Source organism: Cydia fagiglandana, chromosome 16 (assembly GCF_963556715.1).
Source record: "Cydia fagiglandana chromosome 16, ilCydFagi1.1, whole genome shotgun sequence".
NCBI lineage: Eukaryota > Metazoa > Arthropoda > Insecta > Lepidoptera > Tortricidae > Cydia > Cydia fagiglandana.
In genome coordinates, this window is record NC_085947.1 from 2911646 (window position 1) to 2932590 (window position 20945).

The following is a 20945-nucleotide window of genomic DNA, read 5'->3' on the forward strand; positions in this document are numbered from 1 at the left end:
ATAAAAGTCATAAAATTGTGTAGCTTTTAATTAAAATTATTATTTAATCTGCCACAGAACAAGTGAAATACTTTTTTCGTCTTCAGATAATCTTCTCCTTTCCTGCAATGTTCTATTATTAATAAAAAAAAACGTTAGTATGAAGAAGTGTCTTAAATGTTACTAACATGCTAATTTTACCCGTAAAACATATCTATAGCCCAAAAATATCTATAAAAAAACGTACGTCGTCGAGGAACATGCACTATGGATATTTTAATTTGTATACTACATAAAACATTCATGCATAGGTATCCGATCATACTGAAATAGACTGAATTCATACAACAGTAAGAATCAAAATGCTACAGCGAAAAGCGGGGCATGACACGCAATTTTTTTTACAAATTTTAATAATATAGAGATAAATTAACAGTTTCGTAGCAATAATTAATCTATAATCTATTACCGAGACATTATTTTACTAAAGTGTCAGGTGACTTATACGCTGTGTTTTTCTTTCTTTTTATATGGAACTTTAAAGAATCACGGCAGCCTTAAAATGAGGGATAACGGAAATAGAATAGTACCTAAATTCCCTCAATTTCATTCAATTTCAATTTGATTTTCCCAATTAAACAAATTAACAAACGCTATAGCATTTTCCCCTAGGAATGATGAAATCGTTATTAATTTTGCTAACCAGTTATAATATAAAGCTTTTTGACTTATGATGAGGTCCACCCATGCGGAAATTAGATGACGGATGGCGTTATCAACCAAAGAATTATAAAATTGCTTCAAATATTTAGAATTCCACGATTCATCTAGAATAAACACGACGCTTAAATAAGTACCTTTAATACCTCAAATTCCATTTGAGAATTACCAAATTCATAACAATGAAATAAGTACATAATCGTAAACGAAGAACAACGAATAATAAAAGTTGCCTTTTCTCATGAATCGCAAAAGCCCATAAATAATAAATAAATGACCAAGTCGAAGGAAAGGCAATGCAAGAATGTTCTAAGCGTATATATGTAAACGTAAAGTGTTTTCAAACACATATTTTTTCAACATTTGTTTTAACTTTAAACATACTTTCGAGATAAAACAAATTTCAGATAGGGTATAAAAACTGTTATACGATAGTTATAACATTACGATATTATGTATTTTATTTTAAAATTAGAATGATATTTTCCTCACACAGAAACCGGTGATGGAAAAGTAGTTTGATATGCACCCCTGTACAGTTAGATTTTTATACAGGTAAACATTGGGTACCACTTTTGAGGTACCTAATGTATATGTATGTCACAGTACACTTTACTATTCTATCGCAGTAAGGCTTTAGTTAGTTTACAGTTTACCTATTCTCCGACATCCTACACCTAACTCTATTTTCACACTAATGCGGAGACACACGCTACTCAGTGTGAGCGAGACACTGCTATTGCTATGCATGTATTATCATTGTCCTGCTCACACGCCGGGGCGTCATGCGAATCCGCATCCAATGTAAAGATCGCCTGAATGTGATCAGCCAGGCCAAATTGAACCCTATCTCATTAACATAGCGTACCTGCGCTCGCTGCGCGCCGGCGTCGTCGTGCGAGATATGGAAGCGCCGCTGGAACTCCGTGGCTGCGTTTTCCATGCGCTCATTCTGCGATTCTGTGCTCATGTTACGCCTGTATTAAAAAAAAGTAATGCTTATAACACAAACATACATTAATGACATGTTTTACTAGACAACAATGGGGTCAAAAAACCTCTCTTTACTGATTTAACCCTGAAGACTGAAGATGTTTCTTACCACTGCCTCCGGTGGCTCCGATGGTAATCAAGGCAAATCTCTAAAATCTAGTTATGTCACAGAATAAATAATAGTACTAAGTGCAGAAGACTCACTCTCTAACAAAACGCGTCTGTTACGATCAGCACAGATATGGCCGCTAGGTGGCGACAGCGCCACGCGCTGCTTATGGCAAACCCCAAAATTGGCGCCGAACGGATGTACTTTTAGCTACTTGTAGCAAAGCGACGAAATCGCGGAGAGAGCCACGCCTGGTTATGTACATAGTTGCACATATTTTCCTATTCATTTTTCATTAACCATCCAGATCAAGCTAGCATTCAAAAGATGACTATATCGAAGTTCTAATTCCAAAGGAGACGTGTTACAATTTGGTGCCGTGACCAGGATTTCATAAGAACGATCTGCATATTCGCAGAACGATCCAAATTCGGCTCCGAAATCCACGTTCATGGGGGGAATCGGGGATCTCAACTAAATAAACCAGTGCGCGTATCGGTCGTGGAACGGACGTACAGGACTGTATAGGTTTGCCACCTTTTCAGCCTTCTTAGTCGACAGACGGTGACTGGCAGTAGGTTTATTTGAATTTAGAACTGGCGGGCTGGGGTGGATGTCAGACGCAAAGGATGGTACATTGGTGGATCTTATGCCTTCTGCATGCACATCTGTTCCGCCCGATTTGATGAAATAGTCGTAAGATTCAACTTCATGCAATAACTACAGGCACGCTAAGTGCGTATTGAAAATACGTATAGCAATTTAGTAACGGTGCTGAGAGTCAGTTACGATCACCAATTCTATAAACTTAAAAACACTACGTCTAGAAACTGCACAATATTAGTAGAAAGCTCTTTCGTGGCCTTTTCACGCATGAGTAGATCGGGCAAAATGGCTCCCACAGTTCGTTCATCCGTTCGCATTGTCTCCTAGCTTGCTGTCAACTAATCACCCACAGAGAAGAAATGTCAGAAACTTACGTAAAGCCCACACTAGGACGCTCCCACTGAGTGGACCGGGCAACATGGTTCACGTAGTACGTGCGTCCGTTTGCGTCCTGGCGTTCCTCCCAGCCCGGCGGCAGCGGGTCTCCTCCCACCACCTATAACAAGTGCCGATAACGTATATTTACAGTACATATGGATGGTGTTACTTTCCCGCACTTGAGCGCGAATAAGCAATTTCTGTCATCCGTTTATATGTCGAAAATTTAAAGGGCCATATTTTATTTATTTACTTTTCAGAATTTTTCGTTTTTAACACTATTTGCCACACACTTCTTCGGTACTATTCATATTGTCTTCCGTCGTATTTGGAAGCACGAAATCGTCAAAAGCCCAACTGTGCAGCCTAACGTTTAGAAAATTAAAAATAACTTCACCTATTACGAATGCAGTCAAACACAGACAAACTTGCAATTATTAATGATAAAATTAAACATTCCACTATTCCAGCCCAGTTAGCACGCTAAGATTAGATTTGTTAGAATAGTTCAGAGAAGACTGAAGCACTTTACCCAACAGGCGCATTTAAATCAACTTAATTATACAGTAAAAAAAAATACAGTTATGGTCAACCAGGATATATGCAACTATGGGGTCATTGGGTCTATTTCGGGTCGGTCGAAACGCCCACTACGTTACGTTTTAATATTCAAGTAGCAAACTTTTATCGCTAGATGTCGGGAGCTCTTGTTATTCACTTTGGTAAAAAATCTAATAGACGTAATAATCCCATAGTGGCATTTACCCCGGTCGACATTGCAGTATTCAACGCCTTATTCTGCGAGTCAACAGCATTGCTTTCTGGTATAACTCCAGAATCAATTTTCTAATCAATAAATCGTTGATTAGGAATAACCCATATCGATTAACGTTTGATCGAATAGATACTGGATGCAGCGGTCACCCTTAAACAGTCAATAGGCTAGTTTCCAAATCAAATTGTTCCACAACCGTCATTTAATCAAATTTCTAATGGCATTTCTACGCGATGGGCCAACGCCGGCCACTCCAAGGGACGCATTTATGCGTTAGAGGGAGCAAGTGATATTGATATCTCATTCTACCGCATGGCTGTGTCCCTTGAAGTGGCCGGCGTTGGCCCATCGTGTAGAGGAGCCGTAGTAAATACAGGGTCATTTTGGGACCGTTAGCCATATTGTGCGAGGTGATAAGGTTGGCCATACTGAACAACTTTTTCTACGGGACGAACTCCGAAATCACAAAAACTTTTTGGGCCGTTTCATACATTTTGGTCGAGTGAATGTCGACGTTTTCTATGGGAAGGGGCTATTCATAAATTACGTCACTTCAAATTAGGGGGGGAGGACACCGGATGACGGTAGTATGAAGTAGGAGGAAATGGGGTCATTTGAAGCATAATTTTTGGATGATTATAGGGGGGGGATCAAAACTCGTCAAAAATCGATAACGTAATTTATGGACAGCCCCGAAGGCCAAATATTTTTTTTGGTATATCGGGGTTAGACCCATAGAAAAATTGTTCAGTATGACCTACCTAATCACCTTGCACAATATGGCTAACGGTCCAAAAATGACCCTGTATAGTAAAAAAATTTTGACACCAATAACTCATTAAGTCAGGTACCCAATGATAGGTTGAGTGTTTCATGATAACCTGTTAAATATTTTTGATGTTTCATAAAAAGCTACAGATTTGACTATTTAGGAAACTAGCCTGTTGAATGTTTAATAATGTAAGAACGCTAAGCACGAAGAATATCGTACATTGACCCGACATGTCCTATCTCTATCACACGTGATAGAAAACCTCTATCTCTAATCTCTATTCTTCTGGCCTGCCGCTGATGCCGGCGGTCAATGCCACTGTGCAAGCGGGAAAGAAATAAAACTGCGCGTGCGGTAGAGATAGGAAATGGAAGGTCATTGTACGAAATTCTGTTTAGCGTACCTTAACCCATAAGAGCAAGTTTGGAGTATTCATGTGCAAGAGGCAGCCACCAAGCATGATAAATAAATGCAAACGTACAACGAAATCGTCATCCCCCGTGTCCTCGGGCCCTTGGACCAGCTCCCAGGCCTCACCCGTAGACGATGGGACCATCATCTGTTGTCAACATTACGACAACTATAGTCATAGAGAAAAAGAAACCGGGCAAGTGCGAGTCGGACTCGCGCACGAAGGGTTCCGTACCATAATAAAAAAAAAAAAACAAAAAAAAAGCAAAAAAAAAACGGTCACCCATCCAAGTACTGACCACTCCCGACGTTGCTTAACTTTGGTCAAAAATCACGTTTGTTGTATGGGAGCCCCTTTTAAATTTTTATTTTATTCTGTTTTTAGTATTTGTTGTTATAGCGGCAACAGAAATACATCATCTGTAAAAATTTCAACTGTCTAGCTATCACGGTTCGTGAGACACAGCCTGGTGACAGACGGACGGACGGACGGACGGACGGACGGACAGCGAAGTCTTAGTAATAGGGTCCCGTTTTACCCTTTGGGTACGGAACCCTAATATAGTAAGAAAAGAATACACGGTGTAACATGACGAAACCGAATAATTTCAACAGCGTATTCCTGATCATATTTAGAGACAAAAATGTCCTATAAACCTTTTTGAAATTCGCCTAGTTTTAGAGTGTTTTTATTGTTACGTAGTGCAAAACGCCTTTTTGATGGCGATGTTGCTGCTATGGGACGTAGTCAAAATATCCTTATTGGTAGATGGCAAAAAGTGACAAGTAACACTTTGCAAAAGGTAGGTTTTACGAAAAAAAAAATATAAAAATCAATTTTAAGTGACAAGTTTACCAATAACATTTATTTTTATGTACAAAACACATACATTATGTACAAATACATTCCAAAAATGGAAAAAAAAAACAAAACAAAAAAATATTTTTTTTTTTTGCGAAATTGACCTAAACTCATATTAAATTTTTTCCTTCTTTTGACCTCAGAAATGCGTGGTTAAAATTATTCGGTTTCCTCATGTTACACCGTGTAGAGTGCTCACTCCATATGTCAGTTTTGGTACCAAAGCAACTATTATTTTCGTAGCCGACATCTAGCATCGAGTAGCGGAATTAACGGTACCGCTACTCGATACTAGACGTCTCTTGTGTGACTCACGAAAATTGTATTAAAGAATAATTTACAATTAATATTAGAAGCATAAGGAGTTGAAAATTGAGTTCCCGTTAATCCGGTTATAATATTAGCTAAAAATTGTTGAGTATTAGAATTTTCGGCCGCCGCAAGATCTATTGTCAAGTAGCAGTACTGATAATTCCGCTGCTTGATGCTAGATGTCTACTACGAAAATAATACGTAGTCGTTTTGGAACCAAAACTGATCAATGGAGTGAGCACTCTATGTACTTTTTTCTCTATGCTATAGTGGACAGTTATTTGGAATGATATCTTACAGAACAAAACGCGAGTATCTGACTCCACAGACTTAATAGGCGGTAAGGTCGCTACGACAATACTGTGACTTCATACCACGTCGATTTTCATGTGTTTACGCGCGACACGCACACATTCACAAGTAGAGGGCGAACGATGAATAGCACAACACGATACGCGTGTGTGCGTGCGAGATTGGCATGTCACAATATTGTCTTAACCCCTGGAGTCCCAGGGGATTAAATTTGCCAGCCTAAAAAGACCTTGTGGTTTTAAATTTAGAATCGAAATTTGATTGTCATTTCAGACGCACGGGGAGCGTGGGACTTGTTGGGTTAAAAAACGACCTTACACCTGTCTGTCAACTTTTTGGCTAACACGGTCTTATTTGGAGAGCCGTAAGAGTGTCACTATTTTTTGCGCGCTTGTATGTGGAGGATATTATTGTAACCCGAACCCGGTAATGTTTCGTAGCCATAGTATGTATGATATGACTATATGAGTTACATTTCCTTAGATTTAAAACATTTCAATAACACAAAATATTTCAAATTACTAAAATGGAGTGAAATGGCAAGACAATCGCTTTTTTTGCCTCAAAACATTTGTTTTTTGCGCGTTACTTCACAGGATAGGTAAAATGCAATAGAACATGATTTTAGGATTGCAAAAATATAAAGTACATTCAGCTACAGTTTCTGTGAACTACTGTTATTTGAAAATACCTAAAAATTAGAATAACCTTTTGTTAGTACCATGCATATTAATTAAAAATTAAAATGTGTAGGAGACAGAAGTTGCAAATAGTTTGTCTGTATTTAACCATAAAATTTACACAGTTGCAATGTAAATAATAATAAGATAGGTGAGACATATACACCGTGGGCTCGAATAACCCGATAGACCCGGAACCGGGCCTTATTACCCACACTAACAGTGGGCCTTCTTAACCCTAGTACAAATTCAAGAATAATAGAGAATCTTCTTCTTCCTCGCGTTATTCCCGGCATTCTGCCACGGCTCATGGGAGCCTGGGGTCCGCTTGACAACTAATCCCATGATTTGACGTAGGCACCAGTTTTACGAAAGCGACTGCCATCTGACCTTCCAACCCAGAGGGTAAACTAGGCCTTATTGGGATTAGTCCGGTTTCCTCACGATGTTTTCCTTCACCGAAAAGCGACTGGTAAATATCAAATGATATTTCGTACGTAAGTTCCAAAAAACTCATTGGTACGAGCCGGGGTTTGAACCCGCGACCTCCAGATTGCAAGTCGCACGCTCTTACCGCTAGGCCACCAGCGCTCCCAAGAATAATAGAGAATATTATTTAAAATAAAAATATACATTTGCCCTTCCTTATACACTTAGATAACTTCTGTACGCACCCATATACATTAATGGAATAAATCAAGAAACTCGATTAAAACCAATTTTGTTTTTGTAAAAAATATCATCAGGCGCAGCCGCAACCGCCCTTCCTGACTATATGGATGCTACTGACATCATAGCGGCGCGTGCGAAGTCAAGGGTTGTTGCCAGCTCGTTATATCTGCTACTTCTATGTGCGCGTGGTATATTGAACAAATAATACTAGTGCATTTGATATTGCATGGTGGGCCTTATTACCCGTCCGGCCTTATATGCCTCACCTACTTTGACATTTCCAAAATACATACCTTAAAAATTTGTGAGTTTACATTTGCACTATTAAGATGCAGTCAACAAAAGTCTTATCATCAGTCGTCAGTCGGACGCTTTCCATGTCCCACCATTATCGATATTGAATCTTACCTTGACAAGGAGTCTACGTTTCACAGTAACATAAATCTTATACCGACGTCTTACGGTTCAAAATGGTAACCGGCTGCACATTGCCGACTTGTGGGCACGGCTGCGCGAGGCTCCTCTGTCTCAGTGCCGTATCCTACTGCAATATACTCTGAACCTTACTACACGGACTTAAAGTCTACATTGCCATAGCCGTTCATATTGTGAGTGCAAACATTGACCATTAACAATGCAGTCAACAAAACTCTTATACCGACGATATAAGATTCAAAATGGTACTAACCGGTTGCACATTGCCGACTTGAGGGCTGGGCTCGACCATTTCCCAGTCGTCTGGTCGGGGCTCCTCTGTCTCCGAGCCGTGTCCGACGATCGCCATGTAAACTTCTATGTGGCCACGGACTCGGGAACGGGCACTGTGGACAAATAACAATGGTTATAAAAACTATTGCAAAATCTAAAAAATAATACTTAAGTTTTTTGTCAAAATTTTAATTTTTGACACAAGTTTTTATCACTGACTGTAGTTTTGTTTCAAGTAGTTTCAACTGGCAACTAGTACTCATCGAGAAAATTCGTACAAACCCAAACACAATTAAGTTGCGTTGTTTTATCACCGATTTCCTATTCCCAACTTCTGTCTCCATCATCAGACCAGCTCGATGGTACCCATAATATTGCATTGCGACCCGACCTACATATGTATGCAACTTTTCAGCTTCATCGAACACCTGGAAATGGGTCAAATTTAACTTGCAAGATTTTACCCACACTATGGCACTGGTCCCACTGCGAGCTAGTAAGCTATGAACTATCGGCTATAAACACGAACAAAAGATAAGCACTCCCGTGTAAATAAAAGAGACACGGCGATATTTATAGTCACTCGCCCAGCGGTGAGCTATAAATATCGCCGTGTCTCTTTTATTTACACGGGAGTGCTTATCTTTTGTTCGTGTTTATAGCCGATAGCTCATAGCTTACTAGCTCGCGGTGGGACCAGTGCCTAAGTAACTACGAATAAGTAACATATGTACATTCTAACAGGGTGAGCTTGTAAAATTGACTAAAATATAATCTGTGTGTTTAACCCTATTTAATTACTCCAAAATCGATCGTATACGAAACAACATTTCATTACGTACTTTGGGTTGATCAGTTGCGCTTTACCTACCTAAAGCACTCTAGTGGCAAAGTTGCTAAACAATCTTAACAAAGAAAGTTGTCAAATGTAAAATAATGAGGAGTTCCGTTCTCGTCTTCATGTGTATAGTAAAAAAAATTAGCTTCATAAAAAATATAGTCAATGTGTTTGGAATTAGAAAAGATATATTTTGCTATACCTAGATTCCAGGTTTCGCTGGACTTGACATAGAACTTGTTATGATTTGTTACTACTAATGCGGAACATTGCAAGATCTACCACACTAAGGTTGCCTCCAGAATCTCGCGAACTAAATTGACAGGTCAATGTGCACAAATGATACCACAATTTGGCCAGTGTTGTTCATATCGATATTTTCAAAAAAGTTTGAATTAGAGAATATCGCGAGAATTCACCGCTAGCGGCGCTACTGTTGCGCGGTCAGTTAAAATGTATCTTTAAGTAATTTAAATTATTTTACAAATGTTACTTGGTATTTCGAAAATCGTGCAAATTTATAGTAATAGATACAATGATATTGGAGAAACCACTTTTCTACCCTACCCACATATGTATTACCTAACCCTTTCACCTTGTCCTTATCGCACTAGTTTTAGGAGCCTCTTCCGTTAGCGAGATGGGTATATTTACCTAAAATATTTAAAACTCAGCTCCTGTTTCGTCTTAACATTGAAGTTTGTTAGTTTCACATCCGCACCTCCTGATTTGATAGGTAACATCACAATCTTACAAATCGAAATCGTTTATGACCCCTTTATAATTATCACATGGGTAGTAAGTGCATCATACTTATCGATATCATTTTATCGACATATACCCCTGACTATTTTTTCTTTGCTATTCCTGGTATCATTTTATTTGTCAAACTCATGTCAATTTAGTTCGCGAGTTTCTGGAGGCAACTGTACACTAGGTCTTATTCTTAATATTGACAACAAGAAAAACAACAAATTATACGTCTAAACAACAACGATTTATTATATTTTTACTAACACACAGTACCATATTTTGTAAGCCATTAAAAAAACAACAGTTTGGCAATGGCAAGTGTCTACATACGTAAAGGACGGTTCCGGTAACTTGCGACATTAAAAATCAACTTAAAAAGGAAAATCACACATAAAAAAATCACAGTAATAATAACTAAAATAGGGTAATGTATTAGTATAAGGTACCTAGGATAGTGCCACCTCTACTATATCCAGAATAGTCTAATATCACACAAAGAAATAAAAAAGAAGCCATGCCACATATACTTACACGGACCTGCGCGGTCGGAGCGCGTACTTGACCGGCGGAGGCCTGGGGCTGGCGGCCGTCTCCGCTAGCGGCAACTCCACCAAGGAAGTCAACTAGGTACACCTGGGATAGTGCCTCTACTATCTCCAGAACATAGTCTAATATCACACAAAGAAATAAAAAAGAAGCCATGCCACATATACTTACACGGACCTGCGCGGTCGGAGCGCGTACTTGACCGGCGGAGGCCTGGGGCTGGCGGCCGTCTCCGCCGGAGCGCCCGCCAGCGGCACCTCCACCATGCCGAGGAAGTCGTCGCGGGTCAGGCGGTTCTCGTCGAACACCTGGATGAGGAGCTTGTGCTCCGAGGGCTTCACGCGGAACACGAACTCTTGGTTCCATACTGGGTTTAGTGTCTGGAATAGGGTATTTGACAATTTTTTATTAATGGTATCAGTCGATCAGGTTTGTTTTTAGAATCAAATGTCTGTATGGGACCCATTGTCTTAAAGCAATACATAAGTCACAAATGATGGTCAAAGTCAGACCCCCCGCACTTTACTCACGAAACGCTTCAAACAAAATGGCAATACATCGTGACGTTACCATGTAACGTCGCTATTGCTTAGAAGCCGTTTCGATGTATGCAAAACAAGGAAATTGCGATATTAACGGTGAAATATTGCGTTTATGTGTGTCGCTTAACATCAAACTCGGGTAAATCCATTAGACCCTCTCAGCAAATATCTACCCTATTACCTTTTCGTAATACCAAAATCGCATGATCTGACATATGGATTTACCCGAGTTTGAAGTTAAGCGACTCATGTATTGTTACTTTAATGCTTAAAAAAAAATTAAATGTACGGAATCGAATAGTACCATTTCTTTTTTTCCTATTTGGATTTTTTTTAATTGTGAAACTTTCGAGGTCTTCTTTTTTTTTATTCCCATATATTTTATAAGTTTCCAATTTAAGGTTGAACAATTACGATATGACAAAGAAAATATCAATAAGATCGTTTAATGACTGCGAGAGTTGGACAGTCTGCGATCTTGGGCCTATTGAATAAAATACAAGCTGATGATGAGTCATCTTGTTTTTGTAAAGTGTTTCGTTTTTCTTTTTGACGAATTCACTTTACGGCATACTTTAGAATACAACGCAATTGTTAGGTTTACCGCAAAACACGGTAGTAAAAAGTCGTTAGAACTATCTTGAAGGTCCAACGGATTATCGATGAACTATTATTATACAATTATATTATGTTATTACATTTCAGATAATATATAAAGGGCCACCCTTGGCGTCTCTCGCATGTCGGTTCAACATAGTCAAAAGGTACAGAACGGTGTACACAGGTACACCGGCTTGCGTGTGCGTGACGTGCACGCACACGTCACGCAAGCGGTGTGCCGTCTCTCATAAGGATCTGTATACTACAACGCCGCACGTGCACGTCACGCACACGCAGCCGGTGTGCACAGGCCTTTACTGTAATTTTGTCTGGGAAAAAAGGACAAGGTTGGGCATACCTTTTTCTTGGTCTTAGTGAGAAACGTCTCTATAGTGACGTCACCGTCCACCTTCTGTAGCTCCACACGCACATATGGGTCGCTGCGAACAAACAGACAAACAAAATAATTATAATTACATATAACGAAGTCACAATAATAGTACTATCGTACAAAAAAAGAAACTTGCTACAAAACCGAATAACCAGGAGACACCTGGCTTCGGGCATTCTCGCCTCCATTCGGCTCAGTTCGTTCGTTCGTTTGTTCCGAGCAATTATTATGGTTGTCACAACTTGACGTCATTTTACGTGCACGACCACATATAAGATAATGACCAATTTTGACAACCCTAAATAGCTGGATCAGTTTCGCCCCTGAACTGAATCATGACTGATCAACTCCAATACTGAATGCCCCTAATTATGAATATGCGCTATAATATTTGTACGCCTCAGAAAAAGTCGAGACCTACGCCTACATTGCACTTCGTATATTATGATGTAGTTATAGGTACTGTGTATGTACCAAGTCTGCTTTGATTGATCATATGACGCATGCCCAAATTTAGCTTGATTGGAACCCGCGGCCACCCGATACAGTGCCGCTTAATATGATGACGTTTTATACGATTTCCCGCGTAATACCGTATATAAAACTAGTCCTAGTAATTTGTTTCTTTACTTTAGAAATCTTTGCATTTCTTAACCGATTTTCTTGAAATTTTGTGAGCAGGTTCAATATTTTTTTCAGATATTTTTGTCGATTCATTTTTTGGAAATATTTCAAAACGGCGGAGCCCTTGGAGTTGACAGTCTCGCGAGATATACGGCTTGTAAAGCTAAGGGCTCCCATACAACATGTTATTTTTGCCGTTTTTATGCGGAATTGTACGGAACCCTTCGTGCGCGAGTCCGACTCGCACTTGGCCGGTTTTTTGGCTACATTCGGCCTTTGTCATGCACCATTGGCACCATTGCAATAGTCAAAGTCAAAGTCAAAAATACTTTATTCATGTAGGCCTAGTAACAAGCACTTATGAACGTTTTACATAATAATATATTATCTTAAGCTAATTATCAGAGCAATTTATTGAAGTTAATATTATTCCATAGCAATATTGGATTATTATACAGATCAAATTTAATACTACTACGCGCAGCGTATCCATATCCACCGTACGATCATTTAGCACATTCAATTCACAAGTGAGCCGCCCCGGCTTTGCACGCGGGTTACACAACACCTTAACAAATTATCAGACCACGTTATCAGTGGTGAAATTTTATTGAAAATGCAAGGGTTGGCACTGCACATATTTAACATGTATAGAGTCATTCGGGGTAAGAGTACGCTGTGGGTAAGAGATCGCGGTGTGCCATTCACCGGCACCCGGAGGTGGGGGAGCAGGAGTTGATGTCTTTTGTGCCGATATTTTGGAACCACGTGAGCTGCGGACGCAAAGTGAAAGCAGCTCGACACACGTCGCATTATTGATGTATAATTGATATTTATAGTTCATTTAAGTCAAGTTTTGATGCAATAATCAAGCACTATTCAATATCTTAAGTCGTAAAGTATTCTTAAATTAGTACGTGGATATTGATCAGACAATTTCATAAATATTCGTTAAATTTTATTTTATTGACAATTCCATTGAAATTTTCTTAATGCGAACAATTACCCCACATGTGTACTTTTACCCAATAACTTGCGAAATTTTACCCGCACGATGGGGGAGTGAGTGCCAACCCTTGCATTTCAATAAAATTTCACCACTGATAACGGGGTCTGCAAATTATACACCTGAACCTTCCTCAAGAATCACATTATTGATAGGTGAAAACCGCATGAAAATCCTTTCAGTAGTTTTTGAGTTTATCGCGACCATACATATGTACATACATAAAGACAGACGCGACGGGGGACTTAATGATTTATAAGGTGTAGTGATGTATACTTAGGGTTGCCATACGTCCGGATTTGTCCAGATAAGTATGTCAGGAATTTTTACCCTTTGTCCGGACTGCGGCCGGACTTGGCAAGTGTCCGGATTCTTAGGAATGACCTTATTAAAAAAAATGTTTACGTGATATACCGCGTAATGCGGCTCGGGAGCAGGTCGTGCGCGCGCGGGAGGGGGCTACGGGGTCGGGCGGAGGGAAAGGGAAAGGTAGATCCACGATACAGTACACCGCAGAGAGCAGCGCGCCGCCGGGGCGTCGTTTAAGCTACGCCAAATCTCTTATTACAAGAAATGTCCGGATTTTAAAGGTGGTGTCAGGATTTTTATCAGGACATTTAATTCTTCCAAAAGGGCAACCATATGTATACTTTACTCCTGTTACATGAGACGCACTTTCGAACAAATTTCAAATGCACACACGTTCTTATAAGCGTGTCTAAATAATCCATATATTGCATATACTAACTAAGTATCGACACTTCACGGTTATCACTAACAATAGTAAGGTACGTAGTAGCCAAATAGTTACATTCTTAACTATGTATTATTTATGACTATAGTTAAGAGGAAAAACACGTCCAAGGTTGCATATGAATCTTGATACTTGGAATTCTGTTATCACTTATCAATGAATGAGGCATGTTTCATCATCTCAGCCATAAGACATCCACTGCTGAACATAGGCCTCCCCCTTTTTTGGGGGGTGAATGCCATAATCGCCACGCTTGGCAGGCGGATTGGCGATCGCAGTCGAGTACACCGAATTTAAGGGACGCTGCTGCCCGTCCACCGGTGGTCTTGGACGTGGTTTAAGGACATACCCGGGTCCTGGACGTAGTTTAAGGACATACCCGGGTCCTGGACGTAGTTTAAGGACATACCCGGGTCCTGGACGTAGTTTAAGGACATACCCGGGTCCATCGGGTCGAGGCATGTTTAATAGGGAGTATTACTGCAATGTTCTGCCACCAGAGTGCAGCTCTAGCGCACATCCTAAACCATAGAGTAAGATGTACATACTACGCCAGGCGTGGCTCACTCCGCGATTTTATCGCTTTGCTACAGGTAGCTAAAAGTACATCCGTTCCACCCCAATTTTGGGAAAGCCATAAGCCGCGCGTGGCGCTGTCGCCACCTAGCAACCATATCTGTGCTGATCGTAACAGAAGCGTTTTGTTAGAGAGTGAGTCTTCTGTACCTAGTACTATTATTTATCCTGTGACTACGCCTTAAACAATTTTTTGAAAAGTTTTCAACAGATATTTTGTTGCGAATATATATGACATTGATGCATCAAGGCGGTTTGTTTACAGGGAAAATTTATACTTCGTTATCTGCTTCTCTATCGCTCGAATGTGCTAGTGGACCCTCTGAATGTGCTAGTGGCTCCCCCACGCAGACTTTAGTTGTGAGTAATATTCCCTTGTGACATTAACATTGATCTACAGATGTAGTGCATAATCATAATTATTTCCCATCATCTTTTCACAGAAACGTACGAACGTGTCTTGCTGTTTCTCGGTACAAAAAGTTCAGATATTTATGAGCGCCTCATTCGCTCAGATACTTAGGTAGCAAGCGAGTGCCTCTGCCTACAGTGTAGGGGTAGCCCCGTGCATGCTTCGCTGAGCATTGTAATGCGATTGTGACTCACATTGCGAGTTATTATCCCCCCTTGGAGATAAATAATAAAGTTATAAGCCTTGTCCTCCGGTTGACGTTTAGTGATACAAGATGAATAAAGTCTAAGAAAAAAACGTGCCTCGGAAATCAAGAAAAAGTCATTCTTGGACAGATGGCGCACACACCTTTAGCCTATTCGCGGCTAGATGGCGTGACGACACCGTTTCATATTTAACAATTTTAACACATAGATATCAGTGAATGAACATGGGTCAAAATGATATAAAAATAATAAAATCATTTATCCATATATTTGCATTTTTTTGATAATTTTATACGTGTTTATTTTGAGTTATAGTAGTGTGTTGATAGATGGCAGTAAATTTACAGTGGCTACAACATTTACTATGACAGGACCCCTCTATACTATCTATTTTTGGTGATACACTGTCATCTTACATCACTACACCTTATAAAACAAAGTCCACCGCCGCGTCTGTCTGTTTGTGTGTATCTGCGCGATAAACTCAAAAACTACTGAACGGATTTTCACGCGGTTTTCACCTATTAATAGAGTGATTCTTGAGGAAGGTTTAGGTGTATAATTTGTTAAGGTTTTGTGCAACCCGTGCGAAGCCAAAAAAATATATGTAAAAGGAGGGGGGGTTACCCCCCAGTCCAACCCCCATGGAACCCCATGGTCATGGAGATATTCATGGTTAAAGATTGTATGGAATTGAGTGTCTTTTTATTTTCATCCCTTGGTTAACAATCTACTATTACCTTATATGTGAGAAACAAATAAAAAATATATAATGAAAAGCTCGCGAAGCGGTGGAAGCGTGGTGGCCGAGTGGATATGACGTCCGACTTTCAATCCGGAGGTCGCGGGTTCAAATCCTGGCTCGTACCAATGCGTTTTTCGGAACTTATGCACGAAATATCATTTGATATTTACCACTAGCTTGAAAGAAAACATTGTGAGGAAACCGACATACATCTGCCAAAAAATTCAAAAGTGTATGTGAAGTCCACAATCCGCATTAAGCTAGAGTAGGGACTATAGCCCAAGCCCTCTGAGAGGAGGCCTGTGCCCAGCAGTAGGACGTATATAGGCTGAATTTTTATTTTATTTTTATGTAGCCTTTACTAGGACAATAGGTACATTTCTTGTTCACATATTTCACTTTTTCCATTTTTTTTCTTTTTGTGTGTCCGTTTGCCAGGTCACGTGGCAAAGGCCTCCTCCCCCCTCCAATCTTTATGTTGTTGTTGTTGTTTATTTATTTTTCTTAGATGGAGGATGGTCATTTTCCCCCACGGGGACCAGCCCAAAAGGGGCTTGGGGGAGGCTAAATTATTATTATTTAATGAAAAGCTCACCTGGCGCCGAAGATGTCTTTTTTGGCCAATGAATACGCTCCTATGATCCGCAAGCGAAGCAGGAAGCTGTTTTCATCAGTCTGAAACATTGAAATAACAATCAATACTCATTTCGTCGGCCTAATTCGCAAACCTCGTAACTCCATTTCAAGGAAATTAGTAATTGCTACCTTGGACAACAATACTTATAGTCGCAAATCTCGTAACTCCCCCGCAGGAGTTACGAGGTTTGCGAATTAGGCAGGCGATTTGCATATCTAAGAAATAACGAACAAGGTATATTATACACCGTGTTTTATTGAATTCCGTTAACTTCGTGGTACGTTTAAGAAAACTAAACAGCATAGTTAAAATATATATATATTATATGTCATTCAATACATTCATTAATAAATGGTAATATTCAATTTATTTAATAACATTTTTATAACATAATCATAGTCATGCGGTAGGGTGTCCAGAAGGCTGGCCGCATTGCCCTGGTCGATTACAACACTGTTCACCTTAAATAGCCAAGTTTCTGAAGTTTGATATATCTTAATAACAAAACACACAGACATATTAAAAATGGGTCGCTCACATATTTTAAGGGGATATATGTTAATATGTGAGTGACCCATTCTTAATATATTTAATTTGACATACCTATCTTCCTATCATTTTAATGGAAAATATAGAACCATTACCATTTGTCCAATTGTTAAGCTTTTTTTTCCTTATACAATTAACAACACAGCTATTTGTCTTCAAGTTCACAGTTGTTTAAACACAAATAATGTCGGTTTCTTGCAAATTCTATGATAACATGAATTGACCAAGGTCACACTTTTGTTAGTAAATAAAATATTATATACTTATTTACTGTGCTCTAATACCTGAAGATCTAAAGTAATTATGTCACCTGCCTTAAATAGATATAGAGCAGCGATTCTAGCTTTAGCCATGCCAAAGTTAAAAGGCAAATCCTATTAACTGGCTTATCTACCTACCACCTACATACACTAAAAGATCAAAACAGCTGAAATAGACAATCTCCCAGCTGATTTTCATAATAACACGGTTACTTGCGATAACGTACTATTAAATTGTCTTTTCTTATGTTACAAATATATTTTGTACACGCAGAAATAACGATTGATCGAAAAAACGTGTTTACAACAAGCAAATTGGTCACAAAATTTGTGTCAACATGTTTACCGTTTTGATTTTTCGAGGGAATACTTTCATATGCTACTTACACGCGTGTCCGACTGCCAAGCCATCACCCATGTGAAAATAAACTAATTTTCAAACGAAATGAGTAATAATCCACATTCCTTGTAAGTCATAAGGTTGGAAGCAATCTGTTTTATGACACGTCGTTTGATCGGCAACTCCTCACAACTCAGTTCACACGTTAATAACATATGAAATTAGTTAACAATTATCAAATCTAAGATCTAAACATCAAAACTGCACTAATTCTCAACAGAATCATGTAAAAATACAAACAAAAAACTAAAAAATTGAGAAAATTATTCACTCTTTCTGACAACCGAATGACAGAATATTTTGTCACTGTATTTTTTTTTTACGCATTACGTTCCGTTATACGAAAGTTTTCGATTATGATAAAACATAATCCAGTTTTAGTGATGTTGCTAAAAAAAGCTACATTTCGTTTTAAAGTTTTCTATTTAATCCGCAAAGCAAATAGAATAGATTCGGTATGAGTTGAATCTTGGCTCCCAAACAAATAAACCGATTTGAGTGCGATTATCTATAACGGCTCGACTACTACATCGAGAGACTTGAGATGGCGGGAGCGATAACCATAGATTGGAGCGAAAGGTCCGATCGCTGTGTCACGCTCCAACCTATGGGTATCGCTCCCGCTGTCGCAAGTCGCTCGATGTCGTGGCCGAGCCGTAAAGAATATGCGATAGACCAGCGATTAGATTACTTACTTTAAAATTCGCTAGATGGCACTCTTGTGTGTTGGTCAGAAGTTTTTTTTAGATTTCTTCTTTTAAATACCATTTATTTATGTTATTATAATGCTGCTAGTAAGCGACTTATTATGATATAGAAAATTAGATTAATATTTTAGTTGTTTTTACTCCGCACAGACTCTGCCAGTTTTCAGTTGACAATCCAGAGGACAAAGATTACTCGTAACTTCGTTTAGTCTCTTTGATATTGTGCCCTTACTTTACCGCCGACCAGTGGTGGCCGTAATGGTTAATTCGAACTAATAATTAATTAAATGCATTAACCACAAATTCCGCAATTAATCACTTTCATTAAGCATCAATGTAATTAAAGTTAATTGATTTTTTGAGTAGTTTATGTACATTGGCGCCAATTACATTGCATATATTAAAAAAAAAAGCTTTAATATTGCCTTCTCTCAATCAGCTTAACGTTTAATATAATTTAATTCATATTTTTTAAACTAATAATTAATAGTAGTATTGCTTGGAATATAAATTATTTTTTTAAATAAATAAATTGGTTTATGTTTACAAAACACAGCTGTTCAAATGGTTCAAAATTAATATTTTCCCAATTTTTAGCGAATTTCATTCTACGTTAAGTGAAATGAAGTTTTAAATAAATTGTTTAAATACTTTATATTATTCACGATAGCAACTAAATCTTAAATATTCATATCGAAGGACGTGAAATTGTTTTCAATGTAGAGTTTTTATTTTCGTGAAAATATTTGCATAGCTAAACGTTTTATAGGCGAGACGTTCGTTATATCTTCACACTAGACAATCCTGACGGGTAATTAGACTATGAATATTCCGCAGTCGTACAACGTCACAATAAATCACTACGTACTTAGAGTGACATCAATGTCTCGCGTCAAATGGCTCTCTATTTAAATTATTATTATTATTAATTAATTACTTTTGATATTTAATACTAATACTTGATACTACAAATTGAAATCCCTCGAATTACATACAGCTGCGAAAAATTTGAAAGGTGTATGTGAAGTCTCCAACCTACTTTGGGCTAGCGTGGGGACTATAGGCCTGTGCCTGGGCACAGACCTATAGTCTAAGGCCTATAATCATTCCTTAAATAGGTAAATGTCAATCACGATTGACAATCGTTGTACCCAGTGTACTAATGATGATTAAAATGGATATGTACATTTACAATCATTAGCAACACGTCATAATTATTATTTATAATATGAGCACTTAGTTGAAAATATAAAAAAAAAACTGACACTATTCGATGACTACTCTTCATCTAACGAATTTCAGGCTACTATAAGTATGTATTTATTATATATTTACCGTTGCACTGACATAATGGGTCAAGAAAGTCAACTACTCAAGTTTACGTTACCTGATACTGCAAGGATAACCGTGGTTCAGGTCTAGGCAGCCGGCTAGGCCGTCGCCATGAAGACCAGGATGAGGAGCGGCTGCGGGGCGCCTCCCCATTCACAGCCATCTCCGAGAACCTTGCAGCATGCATAACTCCACCAGCCATATCACTCATTTTGCTTATAAAATTTTAATACATCCCACAAACTCACACCGAAGCACTGCACCATTACTTTAAAGCACTAGGAAAATTATTTACAATTAAAACAATGGATTTCCTATAAAGCACGTAAACAAACAGCACGTAAGACACTCTAAAGACTTAGAGTGAGCCATATGACTGCTCATATCTTATCAGGGCAAGAAATGGGCGCGATAAAAGAAGTCAGCGTTTACAATTAGCATTGCAGTGATAACTGTATCCTACGTACTACCATACTTATCAATTCATTTTGAACTCTATTTTTTTAACAAAAGATTATATTTTCCACTAATAAGCGATATACACATATCGGAGAAATAGTTTTCGTGTTTATAGGTGATTGAAGATGAAAAGAAAACATTTTTTTGGTGACTAGGTGCTGAGGCCCGTTACAGCTGAAAATTGTTATCTGTATGTGTAACGGTGCAGTGTCTTTATTTGTATACATTGGGTAGACTAACATGCAATAAGATAAAATCTCTTCTGTATCATCAGGAGCAAATTTAAAATTAGTTTTTCTATGGGACATCTACCTAATTT

General features: G+C 38.7%; 1 protein-coding gene across 1 annotated transcript in view; it reads right to left on the reverse strand.

Moving 5' to 3' along the window:
- Positions 1-20393, reverse strand: part of LOC134671712 (E3 ubiquitin-protein ligase NEDD4-like) — a 44235-nt gene extending 23842 nt beyond the window's left edge. The window contains exons 1-7 of the mRNA XM_063529545.1: positions 20223-20393; positions 16878-16957; positions 11927-12008; positions 10598-10806; positions 8270-8402; positions 2782-2903; positions 1568-1676 (exon numbers count right to left, since the gene is read on the reverse strand). Of these exons, the coding sequence (XP_063385615.1) occupies positions 1568-1676; positions 2782-2903; positions 8270-8402; positions 10598-10806; positions 11927-12008; positions 16878-16957; positions 20223-20378 (891 nt within the window). The 5' untranslated portion in view covers positions 20379-20393. The remainder of the gene's footprint in view (positions 1-1567; positions 1677-2781; positions 2904-8269; positions 8403-10597; positions 10807-11926; positions 12009-16877; positions 16958-20222) is intronic.
- Positions 20394-20945: the final 552 nt, after the last annotated feature.